General features: G+C 34.0%; 6 protein-coding genes, 1 long non-coding RNA gene and 1 other non-coding gene across 11 annotated transcripts; 6 read left to right on the forward strand and 2 right to left on the reverse strand.

Annotated features, from left to right (window-relative positions):
• The first annotated feature begins 237 nt into the window (after positions 1-237).
• On the forward strand, positions 238-4,030 carry LOC130502830 (putative F-box protein At3g20705). The gene has a single exon (XM_056997569.1). The coding sequence runs from the start codon at positions 1,304-1,306 to the stop codon at positions 2,405-2,407; it is 1,104 nt and encodes a 367-aa protein (XP_056853549.1). The 5' UTR covers positions 238-1,303; the 3' UTR covers positions 2,408-4,030.
• A 345-nt stretch (positions 4,031-4,375) lies between these two features.
• On the forward strand, positions 4,376-5,974 carry LOC108807725 (putative F-box protein At3g20705). Its single transcript, XM_056997568.1, has 2 exons — positions 4,376-5,602; positions 5,732-5,974. The coding sequence occupies exon 1, from the start codon at positions 4,496-4,498 to the stop codon at positions 5,600-5,602; it is 1,107 nt and encodes a 368-aa protein (XP_056853548.1). The 5' UTR covers positions 4,376-4,495; the 3' UTR covers positions 5,732-5,974.
• Positions 5,975-6,175: 201 nt separating this feature from the next.
• LOC130494441 (putative F-box protein At3g20705) lies at positions 6,176-7,498 on the forward strand. The gene has a single exon (XM_056997570.1). The coding sequence runs from the start codon at positions 6,275-6,277 to the stop codon at positions 7,028-7,030; it is 756 nt and encodes a 251-aa protein (XP_056853550.1). The 5' UTR covers positions 6,176-6,274; the 3' UTR covers positions 7,031-7,498.
• An 856-nt stretch (positions 7,499-8,354) lies between these two features.
• LOC108838009 (uncharacterized) lies at positions 8,355-9,958 on the reverse strand. Of its 4 annotated transcripts, XR_008940475.1 has the most exons (5): positions 9,582-9,958; positions 9,260-9,496; positions 9,082-9,171; positions 8,940-9,008; positions 8,356-8,673 (listed from the first exon to the last, which is right to left on the reverse strand). It is a non-coding gene; the product is annotated as an uncharacterized LOC108838009 (long non-coding RNA). The 4 variants fall into 4 exon arrangements; XR_001947429.2 differs by having other exon boundaries at positions 8,355-8,673; positions 8,940-9,171; XR_001947428.2 differs by lacking the exon at positions 8,356-8,673 and having other exon boundaries at positions 8,716-9,008.
• Positions 9,959-13,752: 3,794 nt separating this feature from the next.
• LOC108807051 (uncharacterized) lies at positions 13,753-14,980 on the forward strand. Its single transcript, XM_018579288.1, has one exon. The coding sequence runs from the start codon at positions 13,821-13,823 to the stop codon at positions 14,850-14,852; it is 1,032 nt and encodes a 343-aa protein (XP_018434790.1). The 5' UTR covers positions 13,753-13,820; the 3' UTR covers positions 14,853-14,980.
• Positions 14,981-15,662: 682 nt separating this feature from the next.
• Positions 15,663-16,401, reverse strand: LOC108807307 (probable histone H2A.2). The gene is made up of 2 exons (XM_018579579.2): positions 16,122-16,401; positions 15,663-16,034 (listed from the first exon to the last, which is right to left on the reverse strand). Exons 1-2 carry the CDS (start codon positions 16,308-16,310, stop codon positions 15,819-15,821), a joined length of 405 nt encoding a protein of 134 aa, XP_018435081.1. The 5' UTR covers positions 16,311-16,401; the 3' UTR covers positions 15,663-15,818.
• A 517-nt stretch (positions 16,402-16,918) lies between these two features.
• TRNAR-ACG (transfer RNA arginine (anticodon ACG)) lies at positions 16,919-16,991 on the forward strand. The gene has a single exon. It is a non-coding gene; the product is annotated as a tRNA-Arg (tRNA).
• Positions 16,951-19,955, forward strand: LOC130502831 (mRNA cap guanine-N7 methyltransferase 1-like). Its single transcript, XM_056997572.1, has 13 exons — positions 16,951-17,392; positions 17,600-17,745; positions 17,843-17,911; positions 18,002-18,073; positions 18,159-18,260; positions 18,358-18,414; positions 18,595-18,733; positions 18,859-18,923; positions 19,022-19,072; positions 19,157-19,219; positions 19,301-19,424; positions 19,507-19,568; positions 19,644-19,955. The coding sequence occupies exons 1-13, from the start codon at positions 17,317-17,319 to the stop codon at positions 19,740-19,742; spliced, it is 1,125 nt and encodes a 374-aa protein (XP_056853552.1). The 5' UTR covers positions 16,951-17,316; the 3' UTR covers positions 19,743-19,955.
• Positions 19,956-25,343: the final 5,388 nt, after the last annotated feature.

The following is a 25,343-nucleotide window of genomic DNA, read 5'->3' on the forward strand; positions in this document are numbered from 1 at the left end:
ATTAGTCACTTCCTCTCGTTTCTTTACTTGTGTTCCATCTCAGCAGCAGTCCATGGCTTCTTCAAATCTCTTCAAACTAATTATATTACTCAACTGTTTTTGTTATATTTATATGTTTTTCTAATTCCACGTGTGAGGATGACTTTGAAATGTGCCTAACCCCGGTTTTGGGCACATCCGGATGAAGCTTCGTTTTCATCCCAAAATGAAACATTAACACGTAAAATAACCCTAATTAAAAACATAGGATAAGTGAAGACATTACTTACTTTTCTTCCACTGATTCTCTGGTTGCGGATAACATGTACTGGTGTTGTTGGTGTTTCTCGTTGCCTGATTCTTGAATCCGCGAGTGAGTAGTGTCGAGCTCGTTTGACCATGGAGAAATCTCGGAACCAGAAGATGGGTCTTGGTTTAAATCAAGATCCATTGTCTCTCCTTGAACACTAGTCGACATGAGAGCTCAAAGACACAAACTTTATAACCCAAAACAGAAACTTTGCTTCTTTTTTTTTTTTGAATATTACCAAGTCCGGCTCTGGTTTACGAGTCGCGAACAAGGAAACCGTGGAAATTGAAGTGGATGTGTGGGTAAATGTTCTCTTGATCTACCTCTAAAGTCAATCGAATCATGATTGATCCGATTGTTTATAGTTCTTTTATGATCTCCTAACTTTTGTAGTAAGTTGTTAAACTGCATGATTTAGGTCATGGCTTGAATCAATTTAAAATCTAATAAATAACAATAATATTTTATGAGAAAATACAAGAAGGAAGGTGTAGACATTATCTCCATGCAATTATGTGAAATTAGGAAAATGGAGAAGGTTGATTCCTTATATATCGTTAAGAAGACACAGTTTCATTATTTGACTGAAACAAAAAGCTTAAATAAATAAAAGAAACATAAGGCCGGTTCTGTTATGGTTCACACTTTTGGTTTGGGATGATGGTTCTGGTTGACTTCGTTTGGTTTGATATCTATGACTCGGTTTAATCGATTCGTACTGGTATTGGTAGCAAAAAATAAAAATAAAGGCCTTAAAATCAGATCTTCATCACTAATACATCTAGTGGGCCTAAATAAGAATGACCCAATACCCGTAACCTAACAGACACTCCACCGTTGAATATTTGCTATATATACTTCATAATCCTTATAACTTAGGGTTTCTAAATCTTCAATAATCTAACGATAAATCTTCGCGAGAAATCAGTTGCCAAAAAGGAAAGAGTGTTTGAAGGTTGACCTAACTTGATCTCTGTGTTCATTGGTCGTTGCTTGAAACTTGAAACAGTGACTATGATGATATTTAATCTTCCTAGGGATCTGCTGGAGGAGATTCTCGCTAGGGTTCCGGTGAAATCTATAAGAGCAGTGCGATCTACATGCAAAAACTGGAACGTTATATCTAAAGATGAGAGATTTGCCAATAAGCACATTGGCAAAGCAGCAGCAAGAGAAAAGCAGTACCTTATAATTGGGGATTCCATGGATTATTTGAGTAGCGTCAAGCTCTATGAAACTCACAATAAAAAGTTTGGTTTATCCATAAACGGTAAAGCTATAAGTATTGCACGAGACCATTCAGATCAAACACTCTATATATCTGAAGTCTTTCTCTCCAATGGTTTACTGCTATATGTATGCAGAAACACCACAAGCATCAGTAGGCTTTTGCTTTGGAACCCTTATTGGGGGAAAATAAGATGGATCGAATGCCCAGTATATCGTTCGTTTGAAATTTTGGCATTTGGGTGTGACAAATCTTGTGGTAGCCACAAGATTTTGAGGTTAAGCAAAGATAACCCTGACAACCACATGATGGACATCTACGATTTGAGCTCTGATTCATGGAGGACTGTTGATGTAGCTTTTGACAAGAATGTGGGGTCTTCTGAACCTGGCTTGTCTTTGAAGGGAAATACTTTTTGGTGTGCTAGCGATAATGAATCCAAAGATTATTTCTTACACTGTTTTGATTTTACAAGAGAGAGGTTTGGACCACGTCTACCTCTGCCTCCGTCCTCTTACTCTAGATATTGTGTTTTTCTATCTTCGGTTAAAGAAGAGAAGCTTGCTGTGTTATTTTCACCATGGAGTACTTTTGGGTTTGATATTTGGGTTACAAATAAGATTGAAGATCCCTACGTGGTTTCGTGGAGCAGATTCTTCAAAGTTGAAACTGAAAAAACGATACAAGACATTGATCGTGGTTTTAGGTCTGGCTACTTTTTTATTGACGAGGAGAAGAAGATCACTGTGGTTTTTGATATATATGGCGTAACTGACAGATCATACATCTGTAGTGTGGAGAGTGGTCATTTCAGAAAAGTAAATCTCAGACCATTATCAGGAGCTTTCCAACTTGTGGGATGTTATGTTCCAAGCTCTGTGCAAATTTAAGTAACAGATTGGTGATTAGTCCATTTACATGTTCTTTCAAACAGCAATAAATTCGAAGCTCTATATAATTTCTTCGATCTACACAACATATGATAAAGAATTTATTTATTTAAATATCTTAAAAGAGAGAGCTTTTCCTCTCTTTTCTTTACTTTTGTACCATCTAAGCAGCAGTCCATAGCTTCTTCAAATATCTTCAAACTAATTTTGCTTAAAACTCTGTTTTTGTTTCATTTATATGTTTTTCTAATTCCACGTGTGAGGATGACATCGCAGGTATCCAGGGCTGACTTTAGTTGTGTTTTGCTGAAGCATTCACTTTACGTGTGTTTTATTCTGTTCTCACTTATTTTTCATTAACATTAGCATGTAAAATAACCTTGAAATTACCAACTCAGAAGTGCCTTGCATCTGAAGCCATGTAATGGAGTTGCGAAGTGAAGATTGCTTCACCTGCTTATATTAGACTCCATCATCATTCGATTCTCATAAAGAAACGAAACCTTAAACAAACACAGAAAAAGGGAAAGCTAAAATCTTGAGGTTTTACAATAGTAATTTCGACATATACGATTTGAGCTCTAACTCATAGAGCGCTCCTAATGCCACTCGATCTTGAGAGGAATATAGAAGTGTTTCACAGACCTAACTTGCCTCTGAAGAGAAATATTTACTGACATGATAGAGATATAAAGACACTCATTATAATTGCTTTTAATTTGTTTGGACCGCGTCTGTCTTTACCTCTTCATGTGCCTAACTCTTATATTGTGTGTAATATGACTCTGTCTACGGTTAAAGAAGAGAAGCTTGCGGCGCTTTTTTATACCTGTGGCATACATTTGAGATTGATATTTGGATTACCAATATATAATATTGAGCATGATGTGGTGTTGTGTAGCAACTTCTTTGATTGACGAGGAGAAGAAGATTGATGTGGCTTTTAGTGATATAGACGAGACTGATGAGAAAGCATACAAAACAGCTTCCATCATTGATGGGGAGATTGGGATCGTGTCAGAAAAGTGGATCTCAGACAATCTCCATACACACGACCTTGCAAACTTGTGAGCTGTTATGTTCCGAGCTCTGTGCAAATCTAAGTGAATTAGTGATTAGGCCCTTTACATGTTTTTCAAAACTATACTAGCCGATAGATAAATTTGAAGTTGTATCTCATCCTATGAAGCACGGGGACGGCAATTCACTGCCGTCTCACGTACCAGCGGCGTTTCCGGGACGGAGATGTGGTGGGACGGCGTGGGAACGTTTCCGAAACATTTCAGAGTCGGTGGAGACGGCAAAGATTTGTGGAAACGGCGTAGTTAAGTTTCGGAAACGTTTTTGAAACGTTTCTTATGTAAACTCAGTATATTTTTCTGGAAAACAAAAAAGGAAACACGTCATTTAGTTAAACGATTAGGGTTAAAAAGTTCTAAACCATTTTTTGATTTTAATCTTAAATAAACTCTTATTGTCTTCATCTTCTTTCTTAATTGTCAATTCTCATCATCTCTTAGAGAAACACAGTAAGTACTATAACAAACTCTGTTTTTTGGTTTGTCAATTACGTATGTGTGTTGTTTCATGGTTTTTCAAATCATACGTACATAAGATATTATAGTGATGTTTTATTTTTATATGATGACTATGATTTGGTTTAAAAATTTATGAATATATATATTATATATGTATATATATTTTTATAGGCATATCCATGCCGTACCCGTATCCATAAATTTTAAGTTTAGCCGTTTCCCGTCCCTGCTCCCGTCCCCGTATCTGTGCCCGTATCCGTTCCGCTGCAACATAGATCTCATCTCTCCTTTGCAATATGTGATCGAAAATTAATTTACTTCTATTTTACAAAACGGAGAGAGAGCTACAGATTCAGTTAAACAAACTTATAAAAATCTATGTTACATGTAATGGGCCTAAATAATACTGACCCAACAAAAGTAATCTTTGTTGGAGTTCGGAGACATTAACATTCTGATATACTTAAGTTTTAGGGTTTCTTAACAAACTATCGACAGCCACTTGAGAAAGAAAAGTCAGAGAGTCTTTGAAACTTGAAACAGAATTAAGATGAGAATGACCAATCTTCCAAGGGATTTGGTGGAGAAGATCCTCTCTAGGGTCCCGGTGAAAACTATACCAGCAGTGCGATCTACTTGCAAAAACTGGAATCTTATATCTAAAGATGAGAGATTTGCCAATAAGCACATTGAAAATGCAGCAACAGCAGCAGCAAGAGAAAAGGAGTTTCTGATGATCACGACGGGGGATACCATGGTTTACTTGGTTAGGTTCAATCTCTATGAAACTTGCAACAAAAACTTCGATGTATCCATAAACCGTACATGTATAAGTATTCCACGAGAACATTTACAGTTTTCAGATGAAACACTCGTTAGAAGTCAAGTTCTTGTCTCCAGCGGTTTACTGATATGTGTATGGAGAAACATCAAAAGCAAGCTCTTGGTTTGGAACCCGTATTGGGGAAAACCAAGATGGATAGATTGCCCAACTATGTATTGTTCGTATGAAAGGTTTGCTTTCGGCTATGATACATCTTGTGGTAGGCACAAGATCTTGAGGTTTAGCAGTGACAAACCCAACAGGCACGTGGAAATCTATGATTTGAGCTTTGACTCATGGAGGACTGTTGACGCACCTTCGCGCAGGAATATAATAGAGTACATTGTGCCTGGCTTGTCTTTGAAGGGGAATACTTATTGGTATGCTAGAGATTCTGAATCAAGATATGGTTTAAGCTGTTTTGATTTTACAAGAGAGAGATTTGGACCGCATCTGCCCCTACCTCCGTGCTCTTACTCTAATTACTATGCTGTTTCTCTATCTTCGGTTAAAGAGGAGAAGCTTGCAGTGTTATTTGCCTCAATGTATCCTAGTCTTGGGCTTGATATTTGGGTAACGAATAAGATCGAACCCTACGAGGTGTCCTGGAGCAAATTCTTCAGAGTTGAAGCGAGGCAACACATTGATCATTGTGTTAAGTCTGGCCATTTTTTTATTGACGAGGAGAAGAAGGTCGTTGTCGTTTTTGATAGACATAACAATGCATGGGTCATTAGTGGGGAGAGTGGTCATTTCAGAAAAGTTGATCTCAGACAATACTCAGAAGCTTTCGATCTTGTCGGCTGTTATGTTCCAAGCTCCGTGCAAACCTAGGTACGTAACAGATTAGCGATTTCTTTCAAACAATAATAATCTTCAAGATGTATCTCATCTGCTATGTATATGCGGTAGAATCTATATATGCAATAGATGATGAATAATTAATTTATTTAATATTCACAGAAGAGGGAGCGCTCTTCCTCTCCTTTTGAGAAGCAACTCCATGCTGTGGCTGTGGGCGTGGGGGCAGTTTACTTGTGTTCCATCTCAGCAGCAGTCCATGATTTCCTCTGCCCTGTGTTTTTTTCTCTTTGCTACAACTTTGTTAGTTCCTCTACTTATACAAATTAACATGAAAGCAAATAGCAACATATTTTTTAAAAATTACATCTGCGCGGACCGGAAAATTTAGTTGTTTATTTTTCCGCAATGACTCTTCTATGTATCTTGATTAAAAATTGAAAATAGTATAAATTTAAAGTTGTGTTTCAAAAAAAAAGAAGTAAAAATTTAAGGTCGCTTCTAATACGTCTAATGGGGCCTAAACAAGACTAGCCCAACATCTCAATACTTTACTGAGTCTTAGGGTTTCTGTTACTTCTATAACAAACTATCGTCAGCAACTCGAAGAAAACACACACAACCACAAAGGAAAAAAGAACTGCGTCTTTTATAGGTGGATTGGACTTATTCGTTTCCGCAAAGGTTTGAAAGTTGAAAGAAAACATGACGATGACAATTAACGATCTTCCACAAGATTTGGTGGAGGAGATACTCTGCAGGGTTCCGGTGAAATCTATCGGAGTAGTGCGGTCTACTTGCAAAAACTGGAACGTTTTATCCAAAGATGAGAGATTTGCCAATAAGCACATTGACAGAGCAGCAGCTGCAGCAAGAGAAAAGGAGTACCTTATAATCACTGCGGGGGGTTCCATGGATTATTTGACTAGCGTCAATCTCTATGAAACTCGCAACAAAAACTTTGATTTATCCATAAACCGTAAAGGAATAAGTATTGAACGAGAACATTCAGAGGAAATAGTCTTTATATCTCAAGCCTTTTTCTCCAATGGTTTATTGCTCTGTGTATGGAGAAACAACGAAAATAGGCTTTTGGTTTGGAACCCTTATTGGGGGAAAAGAAGATGGATCGAATGCCCACCACACTGTTTGAATGAAAGGTTTGCTTTCGGCTATGATAGATCTTGTGGTAGCCACAAAATCTTGAGGTTCAGCAATGATAACCCCCGCATGGAAATCTTCTATTTGAGGTCTGATTCATGGAGGACTTATGATGCCTCTTTTAACAGAAATACAATAAAGTATAATGAACCTGGCATGTCTCTGAAGGGAAACACTTATTGGTATGTTACAGATTATGAATCAGAAGATGGTTTCTTACACTGTTTTGATTTTACAAGAGAGAGTTTTGGACCGCGTCTGCCTCTACCTCCATGCTCTCACTCCTTTCATACTGTTTGACTATCTTCGGTTAAAGAGGAGAAGCTTGCACTGTTATTTGTCATATCTGGGCTTGATGATATTTGGGTTACAAATAAGATTGAACCCTACGAAGTGTCCTGGAGCAAATTCTTTAAAGTTGAAACGATGCAACACATTAACTCTCAGCCATTTTTTTATTGACGAGGAGAGGAAGGTCATTGTGGTTTTTGATAGATATGACAATGCATACCACATTTGCGGGGAGAGTGGTCCTTTCAGAAAAATGTATCCCAGAGTATATAGTAAACTAGTGGTGTGTCCGCGCTACGCGCGGATTGTTAGCTTTTTGTGTTATTTAGATATGAATATTTTTTGGTGATGTTGTTGTCTAGTTTTTGATATTCAACTGATGTAGCAATTTGTATGTTTTTGTATAATTTGAAATGCAGACAATGTTTTGACATTTGTGTCAATGAGGTTGTATTGTTGATGTTTGATGCGTTTAATTCATGGAAGTAGAAGAAACCTTTCATGTTAGACATGTGTATGGTTTGTAGTTCACCTTTTGTGCTTAATGTATTAGATAAATGTGCAAATTACTAATTATGTATGTGTGCAGACATAGAGAAATAGTTAGAGTGATAAGTGTATATGATTTTGAAGGTTGAGTGTCAATATATCTGTAAATATTGAGCAGAATGTTTTAACCCATTAAGTCATTGTACTTTTAGATTTTAAGGTGATAAATTTGTCCAGTACTTTAAGAATAAAATTAAAATTTGACATTTAAAAAGGGGACAATTTGGAAATATACATTCAAATGAGATTATATTTTGAGAAGCAGATCATATCTTTACCCATAGGAGGAGATTCTAATAATGGATCTATATATTTTGTAAAATCAGAACAGATAGAGATATGACAAAACAACATTCATGTTTAGGATATAAAAGAAGATGAGTTAGTGGCGTTTATATGTGGCAGCTTTGACTTAACCATCTGTATGTCCACCTATATCATTCACATTGAGTTTTAGAAGGAAACGGATTATCATCAATGATCTTCTTTTGTTGTTCTACATCCGATAAATAATAAGTACATAATTAAATATTTCACATGATTAGAAGTTATGTATATATTTTTAAAATATTTAATAATTAAATGTCAGTATTTTTCAAATATTTAATGATTAAAATATCAATATATGGACAAAAAGTCTTATTACATATGAATAAATGTACTTTTGAGAAAACAATATTTTCCAAATTTCAAATCCTGAATAAGGGACTTAGTAAATTATCGCTTTTAAAAACTTGTAAACATTCTAATTAATTTCACTATATTACTGCTTAGACGTCTGGGCTTTCATTATCCGGTAGAGTTTTTGTTATTTTTGGGGGACCTAATGTGTTAGCAAATCAAGTTGGGCCATTTATGAGTTTAAGATTAGCCAACCATTAATATAGCTGCGTTATCAGCTGGTTGTAGATTCATAATTTTAACGTGCAGGTAACACATTCTATATTGTTAATTAACAGGAATGGGGTATATTATAGAGGAAGTAATCATAGTGGTTGATTGTAATAGTCTGCTGATATTTGACATTGGCGGTTTATCATTCTTTGGTCTAGGTAGTATGTTTAACCATGATGGTTATTCCTTCATCATATCCAAGCACAACCCTGTAAAATGCAAACACATTTGTTGTTGATGGTTTTGTATAATACTGATCCGGCATCAGCTCTTAGCAATTCTGACCACCATTAGCTTTCCAAATCGTCAATCTCAGAAGAGAACTAAGAACAAATCAGAAACAAAGATCCTACCAACAAGACAAAACTCTACTGATGAAAAATAATCTAACAAACTGTTCGACCTATAGAAACATAAAATGAGGAAGCTTTTTCCAAAAAAAGAAAAATGAGGAAGCAGGAATACAGAAACTCACAGGCCCGAACATTTTATGTAACCAAAGGTCCAAAAACTCTCGAGAACATAATTCAGAGTGTTCTCTAGCCTGAAAAGTATATAAAATAGATATAACAAACTAAAAGACAAAATAGAAAAAACAAACTCTAGCCTGTACATACATTGTGGATGTGCCCTTTGAGCGTATGGATACAACTTTTGATTTGATAGTCCCATTCCTGTCAGATTCTTCATCTCGTTTGGATCTTCCTCTTAAAAATCACAAAAAAATCAATAATTGGTCAAAGACCAACATAACAACCAATCTATAAACAAACAGTTGGTTGACACTTGGTTTACCAGTTTCTTATTGCAGGAACCTAAAACTCTTTATAGGGATCCGTTTTAGCGTTTCAGAGACCTCAAGAAAAACTGTTCTATCTGTAAATCTAATAGAAAGATGGCTTTCTCCAAAAAGTAAGCTGGGTTGCATATTGTGACAACAAAAACACTAAGCTCATACAGAGAGCCTTCCTTCAATATGTATTTCAAGGTGTTGATCATGTGCACACTAATTGATGCTTGGACTCGCGTATCCTGAGAGTTGAAGGCATAAAACAGCATCAACTTGTAGTTAAATTTTATAATGTGAAACCGATAATAAAAATAGAAACCGACATACCTTCCAGCAATGAGAAGCATATCAATACCCATCAGCTCACTGGCTTTCTTTACATTTCAGGCTTACCAGAAGCGGAGAAGTCGAGCCTAGACTAACTGTCTACAGCCCTCGCTTCAAGTCAGAGAATTTAAGATGAGAACTTGCCATTATCACAATCGTCGATTAAGAGAGACTGGGGCAAACAAGTTCGATCGAAGATTTTGCAGGGGACTCTCAGAAAGTATTTATAACACTGAATTAAGATTCTCAAAAACGAATTAGAGAAGAAATGAAGAGGAAGTCATGGGAGCGTGATTGAAGGTCATAATTAGGTAGCGTTATGTCGCCCGGAGAAGGTGAAAAGGAATCGTTAAGTCGACGGTTTCTAAGCTCCAAGTTTACATTCTACAAAGACTTGAAAGTGATAGGTTTAAAATCCGGATCCAACTTAACATCTGAGGCCCAAAAATTTAGCCTTAACCCTACTAAATACAAAAAATAAACCAAGCCCAATCTATACTAATAAATAAACCAGGATGAAGTTCGACAACCAAAAGCAAACGCAAAAAGTGCTTACGTGTCTGATTTTAGAGCATGGTGTGCTGACGTGGCTGAATGTGGAGATTTTCTAGTCTACTTTATTAATATAGATACGTACGACCTTACAAACATGTGGGCTGTTATGTACCAAGCTCTGTGCAAATCTAAGTAACAGATTAGTTATTAGTCCATGTGCATCTTGTTTGAAAAAAAAAAAAACTAGAGTTTTTTCATTTTATAAACTTTGATATTATCATTTTTTTAATATATAATTTATATTTTAGTATTATGTATTGTACAACTATTAAATTTTATTGTTTAAGTTTTTATTACTTTAATAATATATAGCGATTTGTCTTATGTATTTTACATTTTATTAATTGTTATTACATTTTCGAGTTTGATACTATTAATATATATTTTAAAATAATAATTTTAAGAATCTTCTTCAACGTATGATTTTTGAAAAATATATAGCTGTAGAAATAAAATTTTAACATATGTTAAGAACTTTATTTTTGTATAAAAATATTACATAGTTAACAAATTTTACTCGTTTAATGGTAAATGATAATTTATTTAAATGAAAATATTTTAGAAAATTTAAATAGGTTAATTTACCAATTTAATACAGTCTTGTCATATTTAATTTACATAATACTTCTATTCTAATATAATACAGACTATAATTATAAATTTATCAAAATAGCATAGAAATTTTGTTTTATAGTAAAATTTAATTAATATTAACTATTATTCTATTACTAATTACGAAATTAAATAATATTTATTTAATAAAAAATATATAAAAAATTGAGTAAGATTTTGTTAAATTTTTCTCAACAGATTTTGTTATAATAAAATAAAATAAAAATTTATAGCTAAAAGTCATTTATTATTAATATTTTTATTAATTATTATGTCATATTATATAATTAATGAAATGTAACTACTATGATTTTATGTTAAATAAAATGGAACTTCTTTTTTTAACAGAGAAGATTGTTTCCCGTATCTTCTATATGTGTAAATAGATGATGAAGAATTAATTTATTTAAATTTCACAAAAGAGGGAGCAATTCCTCTCTTTTATTCAGAGCACATGAAAAAATAATTAAATAATCAGTGGACCTACCAAAAACTAAGGATTAAATCCTTAAAATTTCAAAATAAAGATTCGTTTTAGTGAATCTTTGCACTATTTGCTGGTCTCTACAAGACGTGACAGCCCGCGATTGGTTGATATTTTTTTTTCTTTTTTATTTTTTTAAATCTTAAAAATAAAAAAAAAATAATAAAAAAATAACTTTTTCTAAGAACTCCAATAGATAACACCATTGCGGGTACTCTTACTTGTGTTCATCTTAGACAAAGCAGTCCATGGCTTCCTCTACTTAATTTTGTATACTTATACAACATCCTAATTTTAAGATTTCATTAGATGTTTTCAGTGAAAATGTCTCAGATTGTTTTTTTTCCTGTGAATATATACATAATAAATCAATAATTTTAAAATTGTTATGAATATATTATGTGATCGACCCATTTCCGGACGAACCGGACGGACTGGACCAGACCAGTCTATGTCGTACCAGACATGACCAAACCCGGCTCAAGTCCAACCCAAGAAGACTAGAAGATGGCAACATGAGATAGAAAGATAGAGACGGTCCAAGAAGATTAACATCAAGGAAGATTCATGTTTATCTATATGATATTAGTGTTTATCATAATCATAGATAGATTAGGATTTGTATTCCCTTATTTTGTGTGATTTATATTTATCTCTTTTGTAAACTTGTATATAAAAAGGACATTTGGTCCTTGAGATTGATAACACAAAAACTTATCTTTTACAATACGTTATCAGCACGAAACTCTCAAAACCCGAGCTAACCTAAAAAAACCCATCAAAACCCTAAACCCTAATTCAAGCGCCGACTTTAAACTGCCGCATCTCCCTAACCACAACGAACTAGACGACGAACCACCTACCGATCTGAAGCTCTTAGAAAGAAGATTCCAACGCCGCAGACCTCACCTCAATCCGATCTCTGACGAGCCCCCAATCGCCGTTACAAGATATACCTTAGGTTTGATGGGTTGGATGGACCACCTTTAGAGAGAGAGATCGGGTGGATTAGGATTTCTTGTCCGTTTGTCTTGTAACGGCGATTGGGGGCTCGTCAGAGATCGGATTGAGGTGAGGTCTGCTGCGTTGGAATCTCCTTTTTGAGAGCTTCGGATCGGTAGGTGGCTCGTCGTCTAGTTCGTTGTGGTTAGGGAGATAACAGCAGTTTAAAGTCGGCGTCTGAATTAGAATTTTGATGGGTTTTTTAGGTTAGCTCGGGTTTTGGGAGTTTCGTGCTGATAACGTGTTGTAAAAGATATTAATTAGCTTATGTATTTTTATCAGTTTATGCAATTATTAATGTAGAGAGTTTATGTAGCTTTTTGTCGAGCAAGAAAAGTTATTTTGATTTGTATTTAAATAAAATACATTTACTTCCACAATCTTATAATATTCTAAATTTAAAATTAACTGATTTTAATGTATTTTTATACCTTACAATGTAAATAGTTTAGATATAATTTTGTAAAATATTAATTTATGATTTTATTTGAACCCATATTAATTTTTTAAAATAATCAAATTCTTTAAATTTGATTATTTATTTAATTATTTATATTATATACTGACCTGATTTAGAATCATAATTATTAGTATATCTTTTTATTAAAATTGTGAAAAGACCGGAGAGAGAGAATTCTCTCTTCTTCCCCTTTTCACTCATACAAATCTTCAGAAGGGGAAGAAATTTATGTTGTCTTTTGATGTAAAATAGTTTTCTTCGATCAATAGATCGAGTTTGTTGTTTCCCTTGGGGATTATATATTTCGCTTGGCGAATCTTTTGTGGTGTTTTTCATTCTCAAATCGAATCTTTTGCTTGTGCTTAATGTTTCTTCTCGTTTGAAGAAAAGTTCAGAATCCTTGAGGTTTGGGTTTTCACTGGTTATGCTCAATCTTTGATTTAAGAGAGTTAATCTTCACTTAACCAATTAGATTTCAGATTAGATGAGTGCAAGTTTCTCTGAAGATCGAAGATTAAGAAGATTGGATTGTACGATGGATTTTGTAGAACGGGAAAAGCAGAGTTGGGGCCTATTCAAGGCGTCTCAACAAATTCCTTGCTCTCTAGATCCGACGGCGAATTCTGGATTCAAAATCTGGTGATTATTCAAGCTTTCACAGTTGATTCCGGCAACAAACCGCAAAAGAAGCATAAAGGAGTACAAGATTTAGGAGTCGTTGAATCTCGCGGTGGTTAATCTGAAGAAGCTTCACCGGTGGTAGCAGTTTCACTGGCGGTGGAATGGAGATGACAAACTCATAAATGAGGGCCACGTAGCAGAGAGTTAACCTAAGGCTTACACGTATAACTCTTGTGCTGTATTATTTTATTTTAGTGGGTTATATGTTTGGACTTTATCTTAACTTGTATTCCTTCTAAGCCCACGAGGCATAATAAAAAAAGTAGTCCACAAAAAAAAAAAAATCTTTTTATTATAGTTTTTTATCAATTAATATCAACATTAATTTACTGAATACGTTTTCTAAATCCACACGTGTGAGGATAACGTCTTAACATGCGAAATTCTTATTTGAACGACCTTATCCTCTTCCTTCCTTCTTGTTCGTCCTCTCTCATCATCAGCCATGGCTTCTTCTGCTCTCTTCAAGTTCCATTCACAGACCTTCAAATCTCCAAACCCCTCACCTCCTTCATCACATCATCCCAAGCCCAGAATCTCACATCTTCATTTCCCTAATCTAACCTCACCCCACTCACGACATCTCAACAAAGAATCCGCCACCAGAACTCGTTTCTTGGCTCCTCTCTGCTCCTCCCTTCCTTCTCCTTCTTCTCCTCCCGTCTCCAAAGAAGAAGCCATCCTCCAAGCCAAGACTTGTCTCTCTTCTTGTCTCGTCAAACCCCTCAACAACCCCAAGCTCGCTTCCCCGAAGCTCAAGAAACTCAAACAGCCTCGGTTCCGCCTCGAGATCCCGATCCTCGACGACGACGACGGCTCGCCTTCCTCTCTCACTCAGCTCGCGTTTTCCATCTTCAGCGACATGCCCATCTCGAGAAGAGGCTCCAACGTCGTCGTCAAGCTCCTCTTCCTCTGGCCAGACCCTTCTTTCATCGAACCAGCAGTCAAAGCCTTCCGTTCCGACAGCACGACCAACCACATCGCCATGTCTCCCGTTTCGGAACCACTCAAAAAGGCTCTAAAATCTGCTGACGTGGCGGTTTTCATGGCGCCCGAGAGATCGCAGCTCGAAGACGTGAGGCTATCCACGGAAGGTTTCGCCACGAAGCCTGTGGTGATGATCAACCCGAGGTGGTTGTTCGAGGAAGAGAAGAGCTTCGGAGACGACGACTTCGTCGGTTCCTTCGACGTGATCTACGCGTTCACGGGTTTGGAAGTGAGGGGGATCTTGAGCAAGAGGAAAGGAGTGATCTTTAAGTGTGTGAGGGACGGTGTTGTGAGTGGGGAGAGATGGAATGTTCTCGTTGAGGAAGAAGAAGGGGATGGGGCTTTGAAAGTGGTGTCTCAGTTCAAAGCTAGGCCGTCTATGGAGGAAGTTGAGCTTGTGCTGTATAACTTGATGGCTATGAACTCGCCCATCACCAAATCGGCTAAGTTTCTTAAGGATTTGGTTTCTAATATCACTGGGAAGAAGTAGTTTTATTAGTGAGAGAATTTTGTAGTGTGTTCTTGTTCTGTTTTCACTTTCCCTGGAATTAAGAGAGATGCTTATAACGGGGTCAATGTTTTCTGTTAAAAGAAAACTAGCTCATTGAATGTGATTAATTAACCATCCAAGAACGTTGAGCTTGAGAGAGTGACAAGAAACAATGATGAACCTTTGAGCATTGTATACTATTATAAGTTGCTCAATGCTCCTTGGCTTCTATTTCCATGATAAATGCACAATCTGAGATGTGATTGTATAGTTCTCATTTAGCCTATCACGCCTCAGTGTCTTAATGCATGCTTTCATCTAGAGCCAGAGCAGAACTCAGATTTGACTTTGCAGATTGCCAAACTATATCCTTTTTTGTTGAATTCAAAGAAAATTAGTACAAGTTCACGATCAATCAAATCTTTAAGACAAGCCAGTTTCTGTCATCTTTGCAACAACAAAAAGCCCTGTCATAGAAAGTATATGTTGATGACCCCTTCAATCACCAAGAATTGACTATTATTGTTGTGGACAGATCACATCAACATAGAGGAAAAGAAACGGTCATCAACTCAAAGGTAAACACACTACAAACATAGTGGGGGAACCAAGAAGAGAAGTTACAGAGTTGTAGCTGTTACTATGATTCTTGATCTTAATTTCACAAATTTGGCAGTTTGACCCTTGATAGAGACTAAGCAATGCCGCCAACTTTCTGAATTTGAAAGACTACAAACTTGGGCTTTAATGGTTCAGAATTCAAATCCGTTAGTGAGTTGGTTTAAATCGATAATCAAATCATAACACAAATAACAAGATCAACACGGTTTCATTCAACAGGAAAACAACACTCCACATCGTGGTCTAATGAACTATTAGAGAGAAAACAAAACAAAGACCTAATCTAAATCTAAACGCTACACATTGAACCATCTTCAAACAACAACAACAACAGAACCAGAGATTCTACTCATCGTCATCACCGGAAGGTTTGGAAGCACCACCGGCCTTCTTAGGAAGAAGAAGGTTATGAATGTTGGGCATCACACCTCCGTTCGCAATCGTCACATCCCCAAGCAACTTGCTCAGCTCCTCATCGTTCCTCACCGCCAACTGAATGTGTCGCGGCACGATCCTCGTCTTCTTGTTGTCCCTCGCTGCGTTTCCCGCCAATTCAAGAACCTACACACAGATCCAATTTCGAAATTAGGGTTTACGAAATCGATCCCCACCAAGATATAAAGAAATTGAGTAATTAATTTAAGTTACCTCTGCGGCGAGGTATTCGAGAACGGCGGCTAAGTAGACCGGAGCTCCGGCACCGACACGCTCGGCGTATTTGCCGTTCTTCAAGAATCTTGCGATACGACCGACGGGGAACTGGAGACCGGCTTTGCTGCTCCGAGACGTCGCCTTCTTGGCAACTCCGGATCCGAGAGTTTTTCCACGGCCTGCCATTTCTAGAGAGACACGATCGGAGTAATTAACTTTTTAAGAAAAAATGAGTAGAGAGGGGAAGCGTACGAAATTACACAGTGGCCACGAGTAGACTCGTGGATGTATGTATATATACACTACTGCGTAAAGAGTAAAGACGGTTGAGTGATTTTTTGTCCAATAGAAAACTATCGCGCGGATCGATGTTAGCTACCGTTGGATCAGGATTAGGATCGACGGTTGATGATAAAGACTGCGAGGATGCGCATTATGTAATAGATTGACCAGAGTACCCTTGAGTTAGTTAATGAGTATTTTTGTCTTGTGTTACAAAAAAAAAAAAAGTTATTTTGTCAAGAGCAATTATAAGGATATACAGATGTGTATTTGACAACCTTTGAATATATTTCATTGGTGATGTATTATAATATAAAAGAGAAATTAATATGTATGAACACATTAGAATATATATACGTATATATCAAAATAAAATGAATGGAGGATTACATAAAATGGAAAACTTATACATTAATCTGTTACTCGAAAAGAAAAGAAAAGGATAGAAAATCATAGTCCTTTGTCAATCGATATATAATGTTAAATCATATTCTTACTAAATATAGTCATCCGGTTCCATGGCCCAATGGATAAGGCGCTGGTCTACGAAACCAGAGATTGTGAGTTCGATCCTCACTGGAATCGTAATCTTTTGGTTCTCGTAACCATTTTTTTCTGTTATGCCATCCATCGGATGCACAAAAGTCTGAAGAGAAGAGCTCAACGAAACAAGGACGCAGCCGCAAGAAAACAGGATTGAGTTTTCTGAGATCTTATCAACCGACCAAAAACAAGAGACTTTGTAAACCAATTTTGCTTGTCGAAGAAACAAAAGTCAATTGAATCGAACCATCTCCTCTCTCTCTCTCACTGTCTCTCTCGTCTTCTTTGTCGGGTTTGGTTATATAATTGGAGAAGCATCAAACCATCAACTAATTAGACATTCGAACGGGCTTAGCTTTGCTTTGTAATGAAACGAGGATTCGCACAATCTCCGTCCAGCTCTACTCCTCCTCCTTCCTCCAGATTCAAATCCAACCCTCAAGGTCCCTCTTCCTTCTTTTTTTTTTTTGTCAATTCCATATAAAAGAAACGTCTTTCATCATATCTTGGTTCGAATCGATATCTCTGAAAGTTGTTTCTTTCTTTGCCGGGTGGGCAAAAAGTACTGTCCTTTATAGTTTTGGTGTATCAATCAAGCTTAAAGTGAGATACTTTTTTTTTATGGTTTTGGGGGTTGAGGACATTTTCAGGAGGTGGTGATACAGAGTATGATGAAGAGGAGAGCACAAAGAAGTTTGCGAGGAAAGTAGCTGATCATTACAGTCGAAGAACAAACCAAACTTTGGAAGAGAGAGAAGCTAGTCCCATCATTCATCTCAAGAAACTCAACAACTGGGTCTGCTCTTCTCTTTTTAACTTGTCTCTTACACTTGTTCTCGTTGTTTCAATGAGATATTGATTATTCCTTCTTATTCTTTGCAAAAAAAAAACAGATTAAAAGTGTGTTGATCCAGCTTTATGCTCGTCCTGACGATGCTGTTCTAGACCTTGCCTGTGGGAAGGTTCCTTCTTTTGTCTTACAAACATTCTTAATTGTTTCTTGTTTCTCACTACTGTGTGTCTAATGTATTTGCGTTTGTGTCTACTACCAGGGTGGTGATTTGATCAAGTGGGATAAGGCAAGGATCGGTTACTATGTTGGAATCGATATAGCTGAAGGGTCGGTATGTGTTTCTCTGTTATCCTATCTTTTTTTCTTGCGTCTTCTTCTATATATGTGGTGTAATGTAATGCTTTTATGTGTGACAGATTGAAGATTGTCGAACGCGTTATAACGGTGACGCAGACCATCACCAACGTCGTAAGAAGTTCAGCTTTCCATCCCGCTTATTATGTGGGGACTGTTTTGAAGTAAGCTCCCTTTAAAACACACAAGTTCTTGTCATGATACTATCAGATGCAAAATGTAACAGCCAACTCAAAAGTTTCATTTTGTTGTCAATCTCAGGTACAACTAGACAAGATTCTTGAAGAGGATGCCCCTTTTGATATCTGCAGTTGCCAGGTTTTTTTTTTAATGTTTCCCCTCAAGATACAACATGTTTGGTTACCACTAGGTTGTTCCAAATTAGGTATTATAGACTGATGGGTATGTTGAAGTTTGCTTTATGCGAGTAGCGCTTTGGTGGAATGAGGTGAATGGTGTAGTTAAAGATACTAAATTATTGTTTAAAATCATTTGTAGTTTGCTATGCATTACTCATGGACTACTGAGGCACGTGCACGACGAGCTTTGGCTAATGTCTCAGCTCTTCTTCGTCCTGGAGGCGTCTTTATTGGAACAATGCCTGATGCCAATGTTATTATCAAAAAACTCCGACAAGGTTCTTTTATTTTGTTTTCTTCTTTGCTTAACCTTATTGATCTTATAAACATTTAGTTCAGCTTCACACTGATCTTATACACACTTGAGTTGATCTGGTTCTTTTTGTCTATATTGCATACACAGCTGAAGGTTTGGAGATTGGTAATAGTGTATACTGGATTCGTTTTGGTGAAGAGTATTCTCAAAAGGTGCTTACTTCTTTTGTTGCTTCAAGTACAGTACCAAAGTCCTTATAGTTTTCTCTTTTTTTTTCGGATTCTAATGATGATTCTCTTTTATGCTTCAGAAGTTCAAATCTAGCAGCCCCTTTGGTATTGAATACGTATTTCATCTTGAGGTATCTTGAATAACTCACTTAGTACTTTACCGCAGAAACTGAAGCATTGTAGAGAATAACCTTTAGTGATGTTATTTATGATAGGATGCTGTTGATTGCCCTGAATGGATTGTGCCCTTTAACGTCTTCAAGTCTTTAGCCGAAGAGGTAAAAATATATTCCTCCCCTCCATGTTCAAGGGTTTATATCATTCAGGTTGACATTTGTCGCATGAACACTTTTGCACAGTATGATCTAGAGTTGGTGTTTGTGAAGAACTCACACGAGTTTGTCCATGAGTATATGAAGAAACCAGAGTTTGTAGAACTCATGAGAAGGCTTGGTGCTTTGGGTGATGGTAACCAAGACCAGAGTAAGTCTTACTGTTTTGATCCTAAACAAATTTGCGATAGAAACATGACTATTTGGTTTGGTTGGGACTATTTTATATCCAGGCACGTTATCAGCTGATGAATGGGACGCTGCTTATCTATACCTCTCTTTTGTCTTGAGGAAGGTTTGTCTTTTCTCTTTCAATCTTCTTTTGGTTTTCAGTTCTCTCCTCTTATGCATTCAGGTATGTTTTTAACAGAGGGGAGGAGAATCTGATGGAGCTCAAAGGAAAGGAGGGAGGAGGAAGAATGGGAAAATGAACTTATCCAAAGACGATGTTTTGTATATTGACAACTGAAGTGTAAAAGAGTGTAACTTTACTCAACGGAGAGCGTCTCAAGACTCTGTTTTCGTCTAGCCTTTGTTTACTTTAGAAAGAAGACGAGAATTAGCCTAATAATATGGTAGTCGTTGAACATTTGCGTTTTCATATGTGCTAGGCTTTAGCTGAATATACCATCAGGATTCTGACCATCATCATGATATAACTCACCAGTTTTTGAACGGGGTCCACTGGGTTTTTATTAATATTGTTAACCAAAAACTAGAGATGACTGAACCAAGGTCAATATAAATTTCATATATGTCCGAACTGTTCATATCTAAAATAATGAAAATTGAAAGAAACGAACCAAATCAAACACCCAAAGACCCATGTCTATTATGTATTGAGAAAATTCAGAAAGATCTAATGTGTTGGTGGTCTTTACAAACATCGCGAAGACCCACCTTCTGACCTAGAGACTTCCATGTAGAGGTTTTGAACAAAGTTTTACATTACCAATTTTGTATTATTTTTTTGCAGATTTCTAGAAGCTGAAATTAAAGCAAATGGTTGTTTCTTAGATGCAAAAAGACGTTTGTGGGTTTGAAGAAAATTGAAATTATATTCATCTCTGCCTATCAGAACCTAATTATTATTAAAATAAATTTTTAGTACCGAAGATTTTTGTCATTTTGTGTTGTAAAGTTGATTCATTTGTACAATTCATATATCTTAACTGAAATGATTCTCTTTTTTTTGAACAAAATTGATTCATTTGAACAATTCATATGACTACAAACACAAATGTCTCAACACTTGCACCATTCATTTCGTACCGACAGTATCATTTGGCTTGTATTGGTCAGACTGACAACATAGTTTATTCTGTTGCAAACATTCGAAGTTTAATGTTAAAAAGCTAAATATAGAACCTTTTGATACAAAAAGCTAAATATCTCTCTCTCTAAGCATAGGCAAACTATATACACTTTTGTAATTTTAGAGGTTAATCATTATGTGATAATCTAATGCACAAATTTCAATAATTAATTTAGAGAAATAGCGTTACTTTCTCTTTAAGATTATTCAATTGAGTATAATAAGTAAGCTAATTCTCAAGAATATAATCAATCATGGCAGATCGAAAAAGCTGAACCAAAAAGGCTCTCCATTATTTGCTCTCTTCGAATTGTTATCATTAGTCCTTTATTCCTTTTTCTTTACTGGAGTAAAAAATGGGTTTTTTTGTCAATTAAATATTCTTCTTTAATTTATATATATGATGCAAAAATGAGGTATTGCTACCATGCGGTTACAACAACTTAATTTACTGGAGTATGTCATATGCTCTTACCATTTGTCCAAATAGGTAAATATAGGCGATCATCCACGTACTTCTGATAATATAGAGACTATTATGTATCAGTTTAGCAAAAAAAAAAGAGCATCAAAAACAATGTAATATCTTTCTGCAACTTGTATTCGCAATTTGTGAGGATCGTTCTAGCTATATACAAAATTCTTGATTATATGATCAACTAATGATCTAGTGCTACAAACGTTAGCCTAGATGTTAGATTATCTTTATTTAAAATTTTCAACTATTTCATAAATAATAAAAAAATAATATCTTATTAGATATATATTTTATAAGTTAAAAATCCATCCAAGAATATATTAAAATAACTTTTTAAATTTTTTTGAATACTATGAAATACTTATCCAATAAAATAATAGTTTATATTGTATGATGGATGCTTCAGAAATATATATACTAATAAAAGAGATTATTTGAGGCTCTATGGAGTGTCCTTCTAAGCAAAAAAAAAACTATTCCCAGAAATAGCCACATTAGCATTATTAATAAAAAAAAATACACAATATAAAAAATAAAAAATAATAAGTAAATATATAATATAAGAAATATAAATATATAAAAATAAAATATTATATTAAACATCTATCATAATTATCATTTGATATAAAAACAAAAAACAATTATAGTAAAATATACAATATAATAAAAAATAAGTAAAATACAATTGAGAAATAAAAAAACTAAATTAAACATCTATCTAAAAAATGTAAAGTAAAATAAGTAATAAGTAGATATACAATATAAAAACATAAATATTATATTAAATATTTATCGTAATATTATAATAAGTAAATATATAATATAAGGAAAAAATTTATAAGTAAATATAAAATATAAGAAATAAAAATAGAAATACCATCATTTGATAGATAAGTAGAAAAATAAACAATAAGTAAATATACAATATCAGAAATGGAAAATTAAACTAAACATTTATCTGAAAAATGTATGGTAAAATAAATAATTAGTAATATAGAACATAAGATATAAAAATATTACATTAAGCATCTATCATAAATAAATAATAAGTAAATATACAATATACGAAATAGAAATATTACACTAAATATATATCGTAACATTACCATTTGATATAAAATAAATTTAGAATAAATAATATACAATATAAGAAAAGGTAAATAATAAGCAAATACACAATATAAGAATAAAAAAATACATTAAACATCTATCTGAATAATGTATAGTTTTTTCTGGTTTTTCTAAAGATATATTTGTAAATATACAATATGTGTGGTTAGATATGTTTTGATATATATATTACTCCTTTTGCCATTATTTTCTATTTCTAGAAAAAATAAATTGTTAAGCAGCAATATCATTTAGGTTAAGCACACAAGTAACAACAAAATTCAAACATGCAAAAGATGCTCACATCCCAATTTTCCAGTCCATTGACACGACACGTTTTTACCCTAACTTCTTTTTTTTTTACAAAAGCTCAACACAATTAACTATCAGGCCAACTAAAACTTTTCATAGAATGCCTTTAGTAAAAAAAAAAAAAAAACTAAAACTTTTCATTATCATAAGTGCTATTTCTAATGAATCGATAGCTGAGCTAAACTAACATGAGTGCTACGATACTTGTCACTATAAATTTGTTTGATTTGTTTCAACATATAACTTCTCCTTAATTTTGTTACCAAAATAACATGTTGATATATGTTTTTAAGAAGAAGAATTATTTTCTTATATTTTAATAAGTTGATAAATTCTCCAGTTAACTAAATAAAATCAAATAAGTGAATGTTATGTCAACCAACTCGCGTTGGCCCAATGGTAATTATTTGAGGGAATTTCGGCTTCATAATGGAAGCCATCTGGATTCGACTCGCGTTGTTCAGACCGCTTTAAATAGCAAAAATATACGGAGTATTGTAGATTTCGTGGAACTAATCAGTTGATCTCGATCGTCGAATTTCCATGGTTATAAAAAAAAAGTGAATGTCATGTCAAATGAAACTATTATAAAAATACATCGTGGGCAGTAAATATATCCTATATCACATTCAAAATAATGTGTATTTGATTTCATCAGCATCAGAGTCATAATTAAATAATATATTCTTTACGACGGGATGAACATTTATTTTGTAGATATGTCAAACCCTATTATACTAATTATATTTTTAAAACATAAATCACTAATGAGCTATAGAAAGAAGAATTATGATTTGGTCTACATCTGTGATGTGGGGCTTGGGCAGGTGGGAAAGTTGGTGACGATGAATGCATCATGGTTTATTGATAAATTATCAACTCGATTATTACTTGATTAATTATTTTGCATAAGATAAATGTTTAATTAAATAAGATGTTAACTTAAACGAAGAAAATATGTGAATTCATTCTTTTCAAAAAAAAGTATGTGAATTCATAATTCTGATCATATTTAGGCTAAACTAGTAACCTTATCAGTTTTATAGCCAATTAGAAAAAGTTATGATACATAACATTATACTTCTATTAAGAACGTTTGAAAATTCAATTATAAATTTTTCAACATTGTTCCAAATCGGTGGAAAAAGATTTACTAATCGTTATTGTTAATCCAGATATTAAACAAATATGTTATTTTTTAAAAGTCAGTGTTAATTTTTTTTCCTAATTAACACTTCACCATCTCAAATTATTTGTTGTTCTAGAGTTTCACACACAAATTAAGAAAGTAGAGTTATATGTTCAAATTTGTCTTTGTCTTTGTCTGACTATTAGAATTGCATAACATTTGTTTTTTTATCTTAGTGTAATTCGAGATAAAAAATTAACAGAAAGTTGTATTAAAATAATAAAAAAAGATACTTATTTTGTAACGAAAATTTTATGATACAACAACACTTAAATGAGATGGAAGGAGTAATAAATATTATTTCATATGAATATTTTATGTGTTAATATTAATATTATTTATTATTTAATTATTTATATGGTAGTAAATATTATTAAAAGTTACCAATATCCGTAAATATTTTCAACTACGTATTAAACATATAAATATGTAAAATTTATCATATATAACCCATTATGTATTAAACAATATATATAGAATGAGAGTCAGTATATACTTAATACATGTATAACTATTGATTATTACTAACTATATATGTAAAGTTTTATAAATGAAATCATGGGGCCGATTGGTAGGATTGTAGCTGTAGAAAATTTACTGTAGAATCAAGACTGTAGAATTTTTTGATGTAGATGTAGAAATTAAATAAGAAAAATGATGAAAATGAAATATATTCTTACAACAATATTTTTTTTTAAAAAAATAGTTACATACTACCATATTTTTTTCTTTATAAAATAAGGCTTCTACAACTATTTTTTTATTTTATTGACTTTACCTTTAAAAACTAATTAAAACACGATTGGTAATTTAAGTGGTTGTAAATAGATATTAAAACTAAAGTCACTAGTTACAACCTAACCAATCACTCCCATATATATCTTGTAACATTTATTGTATTGAATTATATTAATATCTACATATGGATACAGATTATCTACCTAAGTAATATATAAAGGGTAAAATAGTCAAGCATAAAAAAATAGATTTCTATATAAACAAAATAAAGAAATGAGGTTGGGGTTGGTTTTCTTGTAGATTATTAAATTTGTTTCTGAAATATCAAATTTAAAAAGGAAAGAATAAAAATGGTTATTTATAAATGGGAGGAAACTAGTGTATCGTCATGGTAAAAATAAATATTAAGTGGTGTTAGTCTATTAGTAAAAGGCTTACAACCGTAAATATTGTCATGAGTTCGATTCTCCTTGGCCATAATAAAAGAATACAGATTTTATAGATCTCGTGGTGATTAGTCCGTGGATTTCAAAAAAAAATTGAGATCACACCACGCTTATAAGAAAGAAATAAAATAGGAGGAAACGCCTTTTTAATTTCTACCAACATATCAGAACTCACACTGAATTATCCAAAGGTAGAAGTCATCAATCAAGATATGAACACTAAGTCACTAACACTAGCTGACCTAAATATAACTTTTACATATTATTTAATTCCTATACATTTAAATGTATTTATAACATGATAATCAATTAATCATCACATTTGCGTTGGGAAGAACTAGAATAAGCAAGTACGGCAGAGATATGATTGAAAAAAAAAAAAACAATAATAATAATGAAGCAATCGATGAATTAGGTGTGCGAAATTATGATTAATTAACTAATATCTTTAATATCCTGAGGTTGTTGAAAGAATTAAGAAA

Source organism: Raphanus sativus, unplaced genomic scaffold (genome assembly GCF_000801105.2).
Source record: "Raphanus sativus cultivar WK10039 unplaced genomic scaffold, ASM80110v3 Scaffold0701, whole genome shotgun sequence".
NCBI lineage: Eukaryota > Viridiplantae > Streptophyta > Magnoliopsida > Brassicales > Brassicaceae > Raphanus > Raphanus sativus.